This window comes from Poeciliopsis prolifica, unplaced genomic scaffold (genome assembly GCF_027474105.1).
Source record: "Poeciliopsis prolifica strain line A6 unplaced genomic scaffold, Auburn_PproV2 SCAFFOLD051, whole genome shotgun sequence".
NCBI classification, from domain to species: domain Eukaryota; kingdom Metazoa; phylum Chordata; class Actinopteri; order Cyprinodontiformes; family Poeciliidae; genus Poeciliopsis; species Poeciliopsis prolifica.
The window spans coordinates 3,241,845-3,261,462 of NW_026562426.1; the positions used below are offsets into that span (position 1 = coordinate 3,241,845).

General features: G+C 41.9%; 1 protein-coding gene across 8 annotated transcripts in view; it reads left to right on the forward strand.

Moving 5' to 3' along the window:
* The window catches only part of nrxn2b (neurexin 2b), a 686,688-nt gene that overhangs the window by 527,319 nt on the left and 139,751 nt on the right, over window positions 1-19,618 (forward strand). For all 8 annotated transcript variants that reach the window (XM_055058558.1, XM_055058564.1, XM_055058563.1 and 5 more), the window contains one exon: window positions 15,722-15,903. In XM_055058558.1, the coding sequence (XP_054914533.1) occupies window positions 15,722-15,903 (182 nt within the window). The remainder of the gene's footprint in view (window positions 1-15,721; window positions 15,904-19,618) is intronic.

Genomic DNA, 19,618 nt, shown 5'->3' on the forward strand with positions numbered 1-19,618 from the left:
CTTATTTCAATGATACTAAGATATCTCCATTGAAACTAGACCACAAATACTTCGTAAAAGTTTGTGTTTTTGCACTGCTCCGGTCGGTTTAGTATGAAGATTGTGCTTTGTGGAATTTGGACCAGTGATGTGGAACCAAGAGGATTTGTGGCCCTCCAAATGATTTCATTCCCCTCCACCTCGACTAATAGAAAAATAGTACAAATTTGGATACATAAGAAAGTTTAGGTAAAACATTCATAAAACCCTGAATTCATAAATTGTGTCTAAGGAAAAGGTAACTCATGTGCTGTTATTTTTGCTGAGGTTCAACTGTTATTTTCCAAACCAACAAAAGAGAAACCAATCAAGCCACAAAGGCTAGGACATTTTTTGTCTCTTTTAACCTTTTGATAAGGCAAATAGTGGAAATGCTTGTCGATATTTCAATACTTTGACGATTTACAGATCCCCTTTTTACAACTTTAACATTAGACTACTTTATGCACATCATGAAATACTGCATGCTCAGTTTTATCATCCTTTTTAAGAAAATAAATGTATTGCCTACAGTTACACTTGTTCAGGTTGGCTCAGCTGCAGCTAGTCGCCTATGATATATTACAGGTGAGACGAAGGCCCATGCTTATCTTTGGGTACCAAAAACTTTGTCAATATTGCTGATTGTTTGAGAACTAAAGTGCAGAAAGTCTTGTGGTTAATAAATATCCAAAATAAGCCAAGTGGTCGAGAATGCGTTTGATTTACGACTAGGCCTGAGTAGTTTAATATTCTTAGATATTATTGCATGCATGTAGTCTTCCAGTATTTTCTATGCATTAAGCTGGTGTTCATTCATAAGAAGGAAAAAAATAAGAAAAATACGTGCCCGTTTGTTGCAGCTTTTGTTTCGTTTCTACAGAAATGAAGCTAAACCCCTTCTGCGATCTCGGTGCTTTCCGGCCTTCATGAGAGAAATATTAAAACCCAACAGATTGCCTTAAAGTCCATCTGGCTCTCCGTTGTCATCACACACCAGTAGGACAGACCAAAAGTCCCCAGACATTCCCCGACGCCACTTTATGTTTTCCATTCTGCCGCGGTCTGTTTGTCTTTGTTTGTTGGTGTGCGCCGGCGTCTGCGCGGACAAAAGCCGTGTTTACAGCTGCGCGCCGTTCGCACCGGCCAACAAAATGGATTGTTATGTAACGGGCCGTGGCCCACTACGTCTGATTGGCAGCCGGCGGAGCGGCAGAAGGGATCAGGGACAAATGGAGGGTTTAGGACGAAGAAAGGCAATGAGAGGAGGAGGACGAGGAGGTGACGCGCCCCTGGCTACATGTCGCGGTTCCAGACACGGCACAGTAAATCTCCTTTGCCCGCTGCCCTTTTCTCTCCAATGTTGTTTTCCTCAACACATTATTGGTTCGACTTGATTTGTTTTCTATTAAAGGGCCCTCAGCAAAGTACAGACAGGCATTTATTCGGTATCTCCCACTCCTCACCTCACTCGACTTGCCAACTCACCGCAGCCCTGTCCCCAGTATATGTGACACATCAGCAATGTGACAGGCGTTCTCAGACAGCCGTGAATGCCCAGTGTGGGTCCGGTGAGAGATGAGGGTAAGATGAAAAGAATAGGATCAATCGTCCGTTTTTTTATTCGGCCGTTGTAACGGTGACACCACGCCAGAGAGCACAGGACCCTACACACATTTCAGATGAATGCCCAGGTTCCTCAAACTGTTTTGTCATTTGTTTTTCAATTGGTTGATTTTCAGAATTACTCACATCTCTTCAATGTTTTCACCTTTGGTCATTTATAAACCACAAACTTTCTTGTTTCAGGTCTTTTGGGCTATGACTCACCACGGTTCACATCTAAAAACTGATATTTTTGCCCATTCTTCTCTGTGACGTGGCTTAAGCCGATTGATTTTGTCAGTGGAATCCAATGGACCGACCTAACACATGAATATACTTTGATCTAAATCAGTAGTTGTGCAGTATGGGTCGGTACTCTGCTGGAAGCTGAGCCTCCACCCCAGTCCCAAGTCTGTGCAGCCTCTAACAGATTCTCTTTGAGAAGTGTCCTGTGTTGCTGCTTTCACACCCCCCCCCCTTCCCCCCCCCCACACACACACAAAATCTACCATAACATGATGGTGCCACGACTTGGCAGTCTGACAGATCCTTCAGACCTGAGTTGTGGATCTTTTCCCATGATGCCATGTGCCTCTTTGCTGCATATCTCAACAATGCAGTTGTTGTCCAGCTTTGGATGGTCTGAATAGCCTCAGTAGCTGGATTAAAAGTTAGTTGCTCTAAAGGACTAATTGACAAAAATAGTTTTGCTAATGCTAACATGCTATATTAGCATGATGTTTAGAGGTAGCTAATGGGGTAACTTGAACCATGTTGATACCCATCACCTGTCAATGGCAGAACATATAGTATATGTTCCTCAACAAGGTCATAATTCTAAATCCAGATCCACCAGGACAGTTCAAGGCTTCAGGAAGTCATTGTTTGTAAGAAAAAATATTCTTAAAGGATAGCTTATTACAAGCTTTTTTTTTTTTTTTTTTATAAAAAAAGAATTACTTAAACAATTTTGTTCTGGGATGGAAAAAAGTGATTCATAACTTTTATATGTTAACCTTTTTAATATTTACGGTGAACGTCATAGCCACACCTCCGAACAAATAGCACACTAAAAGAAATATTGAAGACTGCAGTTTTCTCTGACAAAGTGAAAAAACTGAGAGGCGTGAATACCTGAGGGGTGTGAATACCTGCGCATGGCGCTCCATCTTTCTGCTGTGACCCAGTCTGAGTGTTTGCTTCATTTAGCGCCCGGCAGAGCGGTGCGTGGCAGATTTTGGGTCTTATGTGATCAGAGGAGGAACGGACCACCCCCCAGCCTTCAAAGAAACAGGCTTAGATTTTGTTCTTCTTCCCCTCCGAGGCTAATCTCTGCAGATGAAAGCTCTGGGATTGGCGGGTGACTAGATTCAGGACCTTATTCATGAGGAGAACTGACACGCAGTCATGCCGCTGTGAATCCACCCAGCAGGTTTCTTGTGTCAACAACACTCAAATCTTGACAAGATGTCAAACTCCTCTGCGGATTGACCTTTGGCAGCTCGTCATACGTGGGTGTCGGAACGCATTCGGCAGACAGAATTTAATGCACAATTCCAACACGTCTGCTGTGGGCCGTGTTGTTCTTTCATCTGCCTCTCGCCTTTGATGCTACATCCCCACCCGACCTGTGGAGTCTGAGGAATACCACCACGGGGAACCGAGCCGTGGATCTGGGTTGTTGCCCTCTGGAAGAAACTTCACGTCAATACACTCTTGGTTCTGTGCTCTGTAACCTTTTTACTACTGCCTTCTGTCATCGCCACTAGCAAAAACAATACTATATCCATATTTCAGTTTTTTTATTAAAAAATACTCACGTTGCAACACCCTTTTTTGAAGCCAAAAACCATAAAAAAGTTAAAGGCAATCACCCAGAGGATGCCTTGTTGCACTTTATTTATTTATTTATTTTTTTAAGAAAAACCTTATTACCAAAAATGAGCTTGTTAATAATCTGGATTTGACTTATTTCAAATTCTTTTGAGATGTCCAAATTTGTTTTTATTTGACCCATGAGCTGATACAATTGTTTTTTTTTCCCCTCTTGTGATTCAAACATTTTGCTCACTTGCTGCATTTTCATTCAGCGCATGATTGTGTAATTGGGTGCTTAGAAAATAAATTTGCTTTATGAAAATACGCCCATTTTGAAATACAAATTTTTTTGTTAAATAAAAAATGGTGCTAGGATGAGGTACTTCAATGGAAACGTTTATTGGCACTTTTTTTTCCCAAACTTCTGCAAATCACAAAGAAGACGACAGGAAGTAGCTGGAGGATCAGGGCGTTTGTTTTAATGACATGTTGCGTGATCAAACGTGTTCACGTTTGATTTTTATTTTGTTTCACATTTAAAAGAAACACAGCAACTGTGAAATTGGGTTTGTCAGTCCAACTGATAAACTTTATGCTTGTCAGTCTTTTAGAGGATAAACGTGCAGCATAATATGTATACCAATAGATTACTTGAAAATGATCTCGAAACAATCTTATGTATTGCGATATTATCGTTTATCGCAATAATTTATCACCCGGTAAATATGTTGTGGTGAGATGCCTGCTTACTGCCTATGTATTAGAGCTGTTCCCACGTTTCTGTCACATGTTTTCTCAATCTGCCTTTTCTGTGGATTTATTTCTATTCAAAGTGACGCATGCTCGGCTCCTGTAGAGTTCCCCCAAGGTCGGAGGTGCGCGGCTGACACCAGCTTCAGCCCCGTGTTTATTTACGCGCTGTGAAGGCCACTCCGGCGTAATTAGGATGATGTTAACACTAATTGGGCCTCTGGCTATTAAACGTTATCAAGGAGCCGCTCCATCCGTATCCGCTTTTAAGCGCGCTGACACACAAACGCGCACCTGCTTTCACATGGAGCTCACAGCAATAAAACAAAGTGACCTTTGGAAAACATTACAGCTTAATGGCCATGTATGGAGGCTGGGAGGGGGCATCAGGATGGGATTCTACACACGTCTGTTATTGTTTCCTCACATAGCATGAGCCTCGCTCGGCTTACCTCCTGGTTTTCTGCTGCTACTAGTCGCTCCAAACTGTGCTGCTGTGATGTCTCAGTGTTGTTTCCCTTCATCTGCTCCAGCAGATGTTGGGGGGTTGGCCTGTGACTCTGGTTGATGCGAACCCTCCCAACACGGTCAATAATTAATCTCCAGGCAGACTGTCAGGCTGAAATATTTACTCGTTTCTGTCTGGCGCCGGCCGCCTGATTGGCATGTCATTATGAAAGTTAATGTGAAAAGATGTGGCTGACGCTGCGCTTGTGAATCAGTTTGTTTTGCATGAGTTCTTGTGTTTGATTTGCGCCCGCGTCATATCGCGTGCGCAGAGCCGCTTTCCTCAAATAATTGCTGTCAGAGCTTCACAGGGACGAGGAGTCCTCTTTCGTTCGTCTGGAAGAAGAAAAAAACGATAAATTAGGGATGGAAAAAGTGAGATTTTAAGCCTTGCTCAAACCTTTTACCCATCCACGCTAAAGGGCAGTTTAGACTGAAACTTCAGACAAACTGCCTGAACTTCCTGTTTTGGAAAGTAGCTGGACATGACGATGGAAAAAGCTGCTGAAGTGCATTCATTTTGTACACAGTTCTAATATATGTTGGATAACTATTTGGTTGAAGTCTTTTGTGTTTTCTGGTTTAATCTTCGACACACATCTGTTTCACAAAGGAGGAAATTGGACGGCCTTTGAAACGGTTCAGGTTTGGATCTTTTTGGAGACATTCTGACCGTTGAGGACCGTTTGATCGTTTTCAAAAGCAACTGAAAAAAATAACGGTGTTCAAAAAGAGCAACAACAAAGAAACACGTTTATTCCGACTCAATTAATGTAGGGTCAGTCAGCATTACCAACTTTTTACCATGTTGTTGCTGCAGACTGGACTTCCTTCAGCAATGTTTTTTTTTTTTTGTGCCACATTTGATTAAATTCCAGAAATGAACAAGTCAACAAATTCCCACACCTTGGCTGTGGATCCTCTGAGCTGCTTGTCTGATCGATGGCGCCATGTCTTGGTCATGTTGCTGTTGTGTTAATACCCTTTCCGTTCTCAAATGATGAATTGATCAGTGCTCTGCGAGATGTTCAAATCTTTTTGCTGGCCCCCATTTGTCGTGTTGCAAAGTCACTTTATGCCGTGTGTTCAGACCTCGGAGGCCTTTACAGAACAGGCTGAGTAAACCGTACGCACACCAAATTGGTTACTCCTGAAGGCAATTTGTTGCACTTTTTCCAGGGTTGTCAGAAATAATTGAACTTAAAAATTGAGTCCTCCCTTTGTGAAAGCTTCCCATTTTCTTCCACTCGATAATTACTGACTATTTCATGATGGTCTATCAAATAAAATACGCTCTTTGAAGTTTGGGGTATGAATACTTTGCACGGCGCCGTACGCACGCGAATGTCACGTGAAAACAAATGAGTTTCCTTTTATCGCAAAGAAAGACAGCACAAGTGACCGCCAACACCGCCTTTCCACGTTCCCCTGAGGCTTTCTTCCACTATCATTGAGAAAAAGGAAAAATAAAAAGAGAGAGAGAATGGTACCTTCTGAGTCCTAACTGTATAATGGTATTTATACAAAACACACTCCCTGATAACTGCATCTCCTCCAGGGACCTGACAAGCATTTTGAAATGTTTCAAACAAACCTCACAAGCGCATTGCTGGTGCCGAAAGCGGAGGGGGAGAAGAGAAGGAGAAACATTTTACATCTCTCAAATTATAAAAGATGCAGCTGCGTATCCAGTCCCAAAGGCAGACGTAGGGAGGAGGGTAATAACGAGACATTTCAAGCTGACAGAAGTGATTTCTGAAGAAGGCGAAGGATGATTCAGAGGTCTGCGCTTGTGCCATAAAACACAACTGACAGCAAAAATTCAAAGAAAACGCCCCGCTTGTGGATTTTGTCTTACGCCCCTTTGACGCATCGAATGATGCAGATCAGTCAGTCAGGAGGCAAAAAAACACCAATTTTATTTGTCTAACCTTGTGCCTTTTAATAAAAAGTGAGGCAAATCGAGGTGCTTGATCAACAACATAACTACGCCACCCAAATGGAACTACTTGTGATCAATTGACTATTTACAGTTTTTGGTGGGACGTTTCCTTTCTTTCTCTGTTATTGGCTGAGAGGCAGGGTGCAGCTTGCACAGATCCCAGGACCTTCTTGGTGAAAGACAACATTTCTACCAAGCACTCAACCCATGACAGAGCAGAGGACAGGAGAAAGCACAGAAACTTTGTCCAGACCAGATCACCAGAAACTTCCACATCATAATTTATTGGTCAAGTAATGGGAACAAAGTATTCTTTTCGAGAGGATTAAAAAATAAGGAGCTCGTGTTCCAAAAGCTTCACATTTCAATTATTTTTCAGTCTTAGCAGAGAGAAACCATCAAATATGCAGTGTCCAGGTTTTTAATGGCGGTTTCAACTTTACTCTTGATAAAACTAGGAAGAATCCTGTTTCCAACTGTTCGCAAATAGACTACAAGTTTCATAAGTCACAAATTGTGCTTTAATGAAGCTCTAATCAGTGTAGAGAAGTCTAGTTCAGCTTCCACTAGTGTTTCTAATCCCCCCAAAAGGCAAACTATCCCTCCCCAATCCGCTCCAGTGGGGTGAATAAAGTCTGAAACAGCTCTTGAGTTTGGGATTGAAAGAAGGAATGAAGCAGATGGCTACTTCTTGGCATTTGCCGTTCTCACAGTGCTTACAAATCATTTGTTTCTTGCTATGTGCCTTGAGGACACAAAAAAAGCTGCCATGCAACTGATTTTGTAAAGATAAAGATGGATGAGAGAAAGCAAAGGAGAATGCTGTCTGAGGAGTGTGGGAATAAGATATCCATGTTAAAGGAAAAGGCTGCAAGACATTTCCAAGCAACGTCATATTTTTATCCTGGACATAGACACAAGAAGCGAAGCATGGACAAAGCACTTCATCCACCTTGCCTGCAGACAACAATGTTTCTGGCTCCAATAACATGGCCTGTACATGCACAGCACTTTCTCAAGTCCAGAAGACCCCAAAGCACTTCACTCTACATTCAGACATTCACCCATTCATGCACACTGATGGTTAGAAGCTAGTGGATCCTAGCAACAGCTGCCCTGACAGAAGCAAGGCTGCCAGCGCACACAGGGTTCCTCTTACCCTGTGTGCGCTTTTTTTGTGTGGTTTCGGGAACTGACGGTCTGGAGGGTTCACAGGCCTCCTGGTGAGGAGTCTCTCCACATGACCTTTTGTCCTCTCATCAAACTTGAAGTCCAAGTAAGCTGATAATTTATGACACATCCTCTGTGTTTGCTGGCATTCAATAATTTACTTAAATGGCAAGTCAGCTCCTCAGAAATTTAATAATTTACAGAGCCATCACTCGGCTGCATGTGCACAAGATTCTGTTCGTATTTTGTCTCTCTATATGAACCAAGCGTGTCTTATTGACAATCTTGGTGTGTGTTTCTAGTGAAAATAATTCAAAGGCGTCTGCAGTGTGCGCATCTGACTTTCTCCTCAAGGTGTGTGTGCTTATTTTACTCCACAACTTCAAAGATCTCTCCTGCTTTCTGAAAGCTTGGCAAATGTCTTACATTGGCCCCTCTCTGTATCCTGGTCTGCACGTCTCTTTGTAAGTGTCTCAGAAATATTTGTTGTGTTTAAAAAAGAAAAAAAAAAGTTCAAGCCTTCTGTTTTATTTATTTGTTTTTTTTAAGAATCAATAGGTCTGTCTGTCTACTGAACCACTTCAAAGAATCAGGCTCCACTGATGCAATAATGCATAAAGTTTTGGAGGAACCGTCTCTGTGTTATTGAGTTATTGTTTGGAAGCCCGTCTGTAAGGTTAAAATAAGAAGTGGGGAAACATTTACATCAGCTGCTGCCTTGAGGCCAATTGTCTCCGGAGAATAGGCTTCATCTCCATCATCAGTCTTTGTTTTGTTTGTTTTTTTTTTTTTTTATCCCTATTGTGGAGTTTTTGCTTTATTGCCGTCTTGTCTGACAATTTTCCTCCTGCCAACTCTCATGAGGCCGCGCAACTGCTGCTATTTGACACCGCAACATTGACCGCAGGCCTTAATGAAAAATTGTGGCGTCTACTTCCTTCCAATATGACCTGTTTATGCCCACAGTAGACTGCAGTGGCCTAGAATTCACTATTCCCAATCAATGGTGCCTAGATGATAAACTTGTACCTTCCTCCTTTTGCGGTGGCGTAGTGGGATCAGGCATGGAAAAATGAGGGGGTCTGCATCCTCACATCCACCTACTAAAAAAAGAAAACAAAAAAAAAAACTAAATCCCAATCAATAGACTCTTCACTGCACTTTTGATTGGTGAGCGTTTTCAGGTTGTTGCTTTTTTCCACCGGAATCATAGACAGAAGAAAATTGTTTTATTTTCCGTGTCAGTTCTTCCTCAATCAAATTAGGAGGCAGCCCACACGAATGGGGATGATAATCGAGAAGCATCCCGCATGATTTGACTCATCTCTCCTCTTCTGAACCTGTAGGTGGGATTGATTGGCCCAATCAATAGCACCAGAACTAATTGGACACACATGATAAATATCTAGTCGCTTATGAATTGGATGAGACACTTCATATCTTTTTAGTTCTAGTGAAAGCAGGGCAGATTGATGGACTATAACGCCTCGCCTCGTCTGGTCTGTGTTTCCTGTAAACGTCATAGAAAGCGTAACTTTAACTCTTGGTTTGCAGTAAGGTTCCTTTTGGTGACATCAGTAACTTATTTTTGGAGCTCCACTTCAAGATTTCTCTTTGGTATATGGACTCTGGGCATGGATAAATCAGCTGGTATCCTTTCCAACTTCTCTAAATAAAAGGGAAAACACTTCTGTAGTACATGCATTTAGCATTAGTACAAGGAAGTATACTCAAATACCAGAATTCTTGCTGCGTATAAGACACTGCAAATAGACCAGAGAAAACAAAGCTAGGGAGCTTTCTGAAGAACTCAGAAATGGGATTATAGGTATCCATGTTACGGGTAAATGCCAAAGAAATTCAAGCTGAATTCTGAGGTCAAAGTGTGTCACTCTCTGATGGCACCGTCTATTCCATTCTGAAATATGATGGGCTTCTTGAAAGAAGAGCTAGGAGGGCCTCAGTGCTGACAGAAACACACACACAAAAAATTAGTCTGTAATTCATCAAAATGAACGCTAAACTCCCTAGATTACCAGCAGAATTATACGACCACTTCTCAATTTTATATGTAAGAAGTTAAACCTTCTTGTTTGGAGGACAAATGAGACAGCTAGTCAGAACCTTATGTTTACTGGAGGAAATGCGAAGTTTTCATTTGAAGAACACTCCATGTTGCTCTTTTGAGTAACATGGATGGGCTTCAGTAAGGCAGCGATACGCAGCTTCCTCATGGCAACCGTTCATCTTTGAAGGCCAACCCTAACCCTCAGGAGCCATGTTCATTCAGTGGTTCTCTGACTCAGTGGTAGAGAAAGTTTTCCTCATACAGAGGACATGAGTGCCAAAACTCTTTAAGTAAATAATCCAACTACAATATTCCCCTTCTAATTAATCCGACAGGTCAGTTTTTAGACAGAGGTGTGATGTGGTCAGCGCTGCGTGTTATAAAGTTCTTGTTCAGTTTGTGGATTTACGTTGTCGGACTTTATTCAGATTGTTATAGTGACAAGCGAAGAAATGCCCTCCAGACCCGTCCACCTGAATTTAATAAACACCTCATTCCTCTATTTTTTTCTTTTTTCTCTTCCTCTCTTCATCTCATCCTCTCGCCGTTGTGTGTTGCGCCGCAGTCTTCAGTGCATTTTTCTTCTTTTTTTCTTGTTTTAAGCAGAGCAGCAGGTGTTTGCTGGAAGAAACGGTGACACATGGATGCGCTCTGTCAGACTACTCATTAGAGACTCTGTGGCTCCTTAGTCTCCTCATTTAGAGTGGAGAAGGGCGCGCGTGCGCACGGCGCGCACTGGCCTCACGAGTCTACAAAGCAGCAGGTGGCCACTACCAGGCACACAAATCAGAGCAGTCACCACCGGCTCATAGGGTGGATATAGAAGAGGGGAGGGGAAGATGAAGTCCTTACTTGATTTTGCCTTGATTTTCTTCCCAGATCATTGTTTATTTATTTTTTTCTGTGTGACGTTCACGCCGGCGGTTAGGCCACGAGTTGACAGGTGTCACAGCGGCGGCGACGTTTGGTGCACAGACTGAGGAGCCGGGAGAGCATATGGCTGAGCCTGGCGGGGTCTGTGATCAATGTGAATGATTTCAGCCTGAGTTTTGGGTTTAAGATATGCGGTGACGATGCGCACTGCGAGTCTAATTTGCGGCGCGCTCTGAATGAGATGGACTCCGAGAGCTGTTTTCCTCATGCTGCGTTGTGTGGACCTGCTGTCTCAAGACACATCACGCAATTTATATGGTATCCGTCAATCCAGATGCCGTACAAACTGGCACTGGACGCATGGCGATTTGGCAATTTTTCAAAATTGTGAAAAGATTTCACAATGAGAGTTCTTTTCACAATTCTTATTGTGAAAATTATTTACTAATGTGTGTTTCTTTTCACACATTAAATGACAATCTGAATGGTGCATTTGTTTTTGAGGCGGATCTGCCGTCGCTAGTTTTTACTAGCCTCTGGCTTCTCTTTTGAATTTAAGAACTTTTTTTTATTTTTACTGAGGTCTTTGTCGTCTAGACCACCAGACTTAATATAAATAGAAAATTCATCTTTTTAATGAAACAGAACCTCTAATTTCCCCAGCCTTTGGAGATGAATGTCTTTGCCTGGAGGTGCTGGTACGTTCTTAGATAATCTTTGCATCGTAGCCCAGCTGCTGTGTAAAGCAGTCTGCTTATCTGCGCTCACGTTTCGTCACTCTACAAACGGAAAATTCGGAGCAGATTTCATTGTAAAGCTGATTTTTAGTTATGCCACCAAGGCAATATGAATTTGTTTACTTGATAAAAACATGTCACATTAAATAAACTAAAAATAATCCATATCTGTGGCAAAATTAGTAGTAATAAAAAGCTATAATCCAGCCCAAAATGAATGATGATGTTCATGCTAAACGAAGGTAACTTTAAGCCGGTTGGGATTTTAGCAGTGATTTAAAGGAAATACAAGTTTTGTAGTTTTATGGAGCATAAAAATGAAAGCTGCTCCTCCAAAAGCTTAAACATGTGGAGAAGACTCACTTTTATGCAGGACGGCTCTAATACAGTCAAAGCTAAAAAAAATACAAAAAAATCCCAATCCACCGAAATTATAACAAAAAAATGACTGAGGTTAGGATTTTAACATGAGAAGTTTTTGAAAAAAGTTCAAAGAGTGTGATTACTACTGCTTCACGCTGTACATGCATAGTGAGCGATGTTCTACCCATCGGTCACAGTGGGAGGCCGTTGTTGTGGCGTCATGCGAGCTTTTAGATGTATTCAAGCCTACAGAAATAACACCCTGACACAGCAGGACTAGGGATTACACAGGACTGGCATAGTTTGTACACAAAAGCAAAATCACAATTTCTGTTTCTTTTCATGCTTTTCAGATATGCGTAAGCATAACTGTGTCCTATTGGATTTGTTGGATTGTAAAAGTTCTGACAGACACAGGTCTGAACCAACGCTCTCCGGCTTTTCCCGTTCTTTTGACACAACGAAACTTAAACAACAACTATCACAAAACAGGAAAAGTGTTGAACAGAGAGTAGTTATAGTCATCAGAGTGCACTCTCTGCTGCATATTTGACCCGGTTTCTAGATTGAGATCTTTCCCAGGTTGTGAAATGTGACAATTTTGTAGCAAGATGCTTAAATGAGAATGGATTAATGCATTTATTTACACAGAAGTTTTCACATCACGTTGGATTTACAAATTTGTCAGGAAATCTGGTAACGATGAAGCTTGCATTCTGCACGGAAGACAGACGCCAACTCAACTTTTGCAGCCTCTGCATTGCAGCTCGTCCTGCAGGGACGAGCTGCAACTGTTTCCACACCGTGGAAACAGTTGAAGCAGGACTGTTTCCAGCAAACCGCTAAAGAAGCAGGACTGACATCCAAAATACAGCAGGCGTTGTTTGCCTCAATTAACTACCATCAGGGCAAAAACATCACTGCTGAACCAAAAGGAGCACACAGGCTTGTTTTTACTTGTTCCAAAAATAAAAACTGCTTTATGACAGAATGAAACTTTATGGACTTGGTGTGAAGCTGACAGCCTTTCAGGAAAAGAAATCAGAACAGAGAGAGACGGTGTGAGTGTGATGGTCTGGGGCGGCGCTGCTGCTCACCTTGTTTCTCTTTGCCTGGTGTAAAAGTATGTCTGATGATCTGAAACATGTCAGTATGTCAGCAAACACAATGAGAAATGTGCAAGGGGACAAATATGTAAAACTTAGATGAGTTTCACTTTTAACAATACAGATCAGCTGTTTAATGCAAAAACTTTATTTCTACAACATGGCTCCCTTCATTCCCTGTTAGTCAGCCATTTTAGAAATCCGTTCTCCTCTTTCCGCTATTGGTCTCCTGATCAGTTTCTCTATAGGTTGGTGCTTTACTCGTGATCAACAGAGGCTAAGAGGAAGAAAACACCAACTTTTCCTCTTTAACATCCACCATGTATAGCTTCCACCATTATTTCTTAACTCCTTGTCTTTAAATCCCGTCTGAAGACGTCCTCTCACTTGTTTTCTCTTTTTTAATTTCTTTTTCCTCCAGCACACAACCTCTTTATAGCCCTTCTTGCCATGCTGCGATAATTAGTCAGCGCTAAAATAATACAGCCTCATGAAAACAAAGAGAACTGAGCAGAGGGGCTTAGCTCTGCTGGGAGGAAACAAGGGGAAACGAGGGGGGCTTGTGAGGAGGAGAAGAAGAGCGAGAATCGGGGAGTCGTGTGTGTCAGCCAATTTGAAATGGCTACCAGTGGATTTTTGCTGAAATAGTGCATGTTTGTGTGCAGGGAGACAGCTTGTCCCCATTTTTAATCAGGGGTCTGACTGAGCGAGTGGACATTTGTGGTTGTGGATGTTGTCGGTCTGTTGGACCCCCGTGGTTGTCATGGCGTCAACCTTCCAGGGACGGTGTGTTTAGGAAGCCGTTGGCACACAAAACTAAAGTTACGCTGCTATAAGATTAGCTAGACGGCTACATTTTATCCTCTTCCTCCCGATATAATTTCAGTCAAATCCAAAAGAAATGGTGAAGTTTATTTGTGGAGGTCATTTCAGCAACAAGGCCGTTTATAGAAACATAACACGGTCCCCAATGGTGAAACGAGCATCAAACATTACGTCTTGTTGAATGCCATCATGGAAATCGTCAACACACGTCAAACATGTTGATCAGTGTCATTCATTCATTCATTTATCATTTATTACTGAAAGGCGCCTCTATGCAGGGGGGAGTTTATCCGTGATTTAAAGGAACTCAACGTTTTTTGGCCATTGTGCCATTTTCTGGAAGTTAATTCCAGATTTGTGATGCATAGAAGCTCGATGCTGCTTCTCCATGGTCATTTATGATCAAATGACTGAAAACATGCGAATATCCGTGTCGGCGGCCTTGAGTCTGGCCTGCATAAAAACGCGCCTGAATCCCTTGATTACTTATGTATTCATATAGCTGCTTGTAATACATGCATCACTATCTTGACGTACAGCCCAGGTGTGTGTCTATGTGTGTGTGTTTATAATACTGGTGGTGGAAACAGCCCACTTGGCTTGATAGTCGTTTCTTTGATTTCTGTCTCTATGCTAATCATGCCCAGCAGCTATTTCTCGTTCACCTGTGGGCTCATCAGAGCCAAACTCCATCCCCAATTGCTCATTTTATTTGGCAGCAATTAATTTTTTTCTCCATCTTTTGCTATGCCGCTGCTAACAAGATGGTCTGCCTTCGGTTGATGTTGAAAGGTCAACGCGTCATCATATTTTTTCGATGTGTTGCTCATGTAAAAGTGGCTAATTGAAGCTAGCCAGCAACAGCTAGCTTGTAGTCTAGCTTTTGTTGGCAACAAGTCAGCCAAAGAGAGATAGATAGCCATTGTTGGCTAGCTAGCTCTTGTTAGCTTGCTAGCTCTGTGGCTAACTAGCCATAATTAACAATTGTTAACTATCTTGTTGGCTAGCTCTCCATAGTAAAACCAGGTGGTGACAGCAACATCATAGTGTGGGGATGCTTTTCCTCACCAACAAACGCTTCATAACTCTTGTTAGCTAGTCAACAAGAGCTAGCTAATAATTAATTACAATTATTAGCTAGCTTGTTGGCTAGCTCTGGAGATGAATACATGTCCAGAGTGAATCAGGGCTGGTGGTGACAGCAGCATCGTAGTGTTGGGACGCTCTTCATCACCAAAAATAGAGAAGATGGTCAGAGTTGAAAGAACGATGGAGTAGAAACTACAGGATAACATTCAGACAATTATTTACTCGAGACATTGTTCTGTCAGTGGAACAAATGCATCAGACATACAGACTTAAATTGGATTCAGAGCAGCTGACTGCATATGCCTGTCACTTTAAAATTGACGTCCATGTGCAGTTTTCACAACTACGCACCGCTTCATGTACGTCTTTCACGTGAAAACCCATCCGAGTACAGATTTTAGTTGGTCACAATAACGATGTGAACAAGTTCCAGTGGTGCAAACACTCTGTCGTGGCACATTGTGACATAGTCTCAGTGTCTCTAATAAAACGCGCTGGCTTGTTGTTCTCGTATTTCATCGGCTGTCAAATTCTTTTGATTGCTGTTGCGCAAAATCACGGGAGCTGTTTTTGACAAATTAGAGTATACAGATTATTTCTAAAAAGGGATCAACAGAACAAAAGCACTTTTTATCAGAACAGGCAAAACACAGGCGCCAGCTGAAATGTTATGACAACACAGAGATGGGGGGTGGGAGAAGCCACTTCTGCTGTCCTGAAAGTCGGATTTGTGCTTCATTATTCTCCAGTAGTTTACTATGTTTGTTGTGCTTTTGTTTTTTTACGTATTGTGTCAACCGTCCTAACTTTAGCTCTGTCGTTTTCTTTTTTTTCCTTTTGTATTTCCCAGCTGGGACAACGTACATCTTTGGACGAGGCGGAGCCCTCATCACATACACCTGGCCACCCAATGACCGGCCGAGCACACGGGCAGACCGGCTGGCAGTGGGCTTCAGCACGCAGCTGAAGGAAGCCATTCTGGTCAGGGTGGAGAGCGCCAAGGGACTGGGAGACTACCTGGAGCTGCACATAGTAAGACACATTCCCCCCGCCGCATCGCTTTAGATTTCCAGTGAAACAACAGAGCCGAGTTCCAGTGACCCCTGGCTTCTCTAAGTGTGGCTGATTTTCCTTTAAATGACATTTAGATTTTTTTTTTTTTTTTTTGCTCGTTTCTGCTTTCAAGGGCCGTTAAGAAGGATTAGGCTCCGAGTCCAGAAAATGGCTAATTATACACACACGCACACACACACTTCTTTTATTTCTAGTCATCACCCTAATTTCTGTTTTACAGCTTTCATATGTTGGGCTTAAAGGTCATTAAAGACCACCTCCATTGATGGATTGAAATGGCTATTAAAGGACAACAGGCATTTAAAAGGCATTTAACGGGGCTCTAATTGTATTGTTGACCTCCATGCTTCTTCCACCTAATATTATGTTCATTTTCATGGTGGGTTTTATGTTAATTACCATCCAGGATTACTTGCTGCTGCCTCTGAACCGCTCAGAGGAAGTGTTGTACTCTGCCGGATGGCAAAAGGTGATGCCGCAGCAACAAGACGGGAGACGACACCATCACTGTAATCTCCACTTATCTACCCTCGGCCTCTCGTGTGCGCGCTCACAGCGCTCCGGCAGCCGCGCCGACCCCAATTTGTTTGGGCACAGGGAGCAACAGGAAGAGCGGTGACCCCCGGGGTCACTCCTCATCCAGTGCTGGGTAAACTGAGAGCGACGGGGCGAGGAGCCGATGGGAGACGGGGAGGGACAGGTGTGGGAGCTGCCGCTGCCGAGTTGACCGAGAAGGTCAAGGCCAATTTAAATGCTCTTAGCTTCAGTGATAAATACAGGTAATGATTGTAATGATGAAAGATTATAGTTGTAAATATAATGGACCCAACAAATAATGCATGGACTGGGGAGGGGGAAGCTAAGTGGTGATGCATCAGGGGTCAACTGTAGATGCTCTGAGCTGTAATGGGTCATTTCCTGTGATGTGAAGTCGTCCTCCTGCTGGTTTAAATATTTTAAAAGTCGTCTGGGGCACAAATGACTCAGTGAGACGCCAAGGATCTGTGAGAAGAGGGCCAGACTTCAGCACCAAGAAGGATTTCACAGGAAAAATAAGACGGCTTCATGTTAATAACGCAAAACTATGTAATTACTGTCTGTAGTTATCACAGCTTACATTTCAAATGGAAAAGCAAGTATTAAACCTATTGCTGCTCACTATTGTGGTTATAATGAAGGCTGGGACTTTGATATTGACTACCTTATACATTTTAATGGGATTAATTGCATTTTTTAAACATTTTTTTTTTTTTTTTTACATTCAAAGTTTCTGATCGGAGCCTTTGAATTTGCAAGTTTCCGGAAATCTGATACCACCGGTTATAATTAGATTTTTCTTCAAATTTTGATGCTTATCAGACACATGTGAGTTATAAGGTACATGCAGACAAAGGTTCACTAGCTGGCATCTTTCAGATTCACATATAGTAAAAATAAGACTAATGACTTCAAGTAAGAAAATAAATCAGATGAAGAAGATTCCAGTTAGAATTTATTTTTTTTTTTGTACCTCAAACTGCTCCAACTCATTTTGAATCCTGCTTTGTTCTGATACAGATATTCAGTCTGATATTTGTACTTTTACAGCACAGAGTTGCCCACAACATACCATAAGTATCATACGATTATGAAAATCTATGACATCTCAGTAGCTCTGTAGAAGTTTGAAGTGCATCTTCTGCTTGTGTGATGAGGAGTTTTGTCACCAGACTCAGACACATGCTCCAGGATATATTTTCTGTTTACCAATGAAAATAAAATATAGCAAAAACCATCATAAGATCCACTTTAAAACATTACAAGAAGGCTAAACTGTGGTCATTTTAAAGGAAGGAATAAAGGATTAAGCACAATAGCATACTATTTCATGTGAAGTACTCTGAACATGCCTCACAAATAGACTTCACCAAACTTATTTCTTAAACTGGCATGTTTCTATGAAGCCAGTTTTGTTTAAACTAAGTTGAATCCAAAGCATCGGTTAACGTGTCCAATGCCAGTCAGAAGTCAACTGATGACTGTACAACATCTGAGGTGATTGCTGATGCCTTCCTGCCACAGTATGGTGGTAGCACACTCTTGACAGTTTTTCTTTCTATAGGCGATCACACTTCCAGTTAATCAAACAGCAACTGTTTCCTACTTTTCTATTTTTAATCTTCTACAATCAGCAAGGATGCAATTGGAAGACTTCCTTCCCCCCTCTTCGTGAATGCATATGTGCTGGTCAACAGATGGAGTGAAGGAAGAGAACGTTGTCATGGATTAGACATTACAAATGTCACCCTTTGGCGTAAATGCTACGGAGTTCAGCCGAGACATTCTCTGCTTCAGCCTCAACATATTGCTTTGCGTATGCTCTTTTTTTCTTCTTCTTCTTTTATCAACTGACAGATATTATCCCTCCAAGCTATTTCCTGAGTTCATCTATTGGCGCATTCTTCTAGTACAATGATGAAATTTGATTTAGAGGTTTTGGCGTAACGTCCCGCTGTGGAGCAGGGGGATTTTTTGCTTTGGTGGGTTTTGTACCGTATTGTCACAGGTCAGTTAAAACACCACAATGATAACTCTCACAGGCCAGGTAAAATTGTAATGCAGGCCAGAAACTGTCTGAGGACCTTCAGCTTGACATGTTGAGGCTTGACAGTGAATCCCAAATTACTCCCAATGGAAGCACTTTACATGGCAGCTCTGTGGGAATAAAGAGAAAAGAAGCTGGAGAGTTGCTTCTGAAGAAGGTCGATATTAAGAATGTACTCAAAGCACACTTAGAGTCTGGAAATTTGATTTGGGAAATGTGTGAACTGTTGGAGCTGAAAAAGTTTGGGAGCTACGTAACGAAGATCGTCAACAACCGGAGCGCTGATATCTTTCAGTGTTTTGTTTTGGTTTAGTAACAATGCGACTCGTTTGGAGAGTGAGAGTGTGTTTTTGAATAGATTTTTTGGCAATGGCTGTGTTACATTTGGCCTCCCCGTTTCACAGATTCACAGAATGTAGCTTTCGCCAAGTCGCAGATTTTTCTCTAAAATACTTGAGAGTAAAACAATTCAGCTTGGGAAGCTGAAATACCCGGTGCAGCTTGACACACTCTTGGCTGCCGTTTGCAAAGAATCCAGTACTGGGGTGCCATTTATCTGCCTTGCTGCTGATTGTGCATCCTTGCTGGTTGGCAGGAAGGAAGAACAAGGAAGGCCATGAATGTTAGCTTCTGTGGTTGATCTAAAATCTGTTTTAATGCAATTTGAGGTATATTTGATGATGATAAGCAAACAAACGTAACTAACTTACGCAAGCTCCAAGCTATTGGAATTGACAAGTGACCAATGTCATTTTCTAAAATAAGGACCTATGTCATTTTTTAGTCAAAAGATGATTTAGGTATTTTAAAAAAAAAAGACTTCGGACATGTTTTCAGAAGGTGGCGACATGCAATACAAACGAAACAAATAATTCTCCACGTTTTGAACTTGTAAAATATGCAATGGTAATGGGAAAACTTTGAGGCTGGTGAGAAACGTCTGACTTTTGATTTTTCCTGAGATTTACAAACTGTTCTAATGAATTATAGCATAACACAATAAAAAAAAATCTGACAATATTGCCATAAATCATCTGCCAAGCTAAGGGTATGTGGAAAAACCTGAGCTTGTCTGGTACATTAACCAAA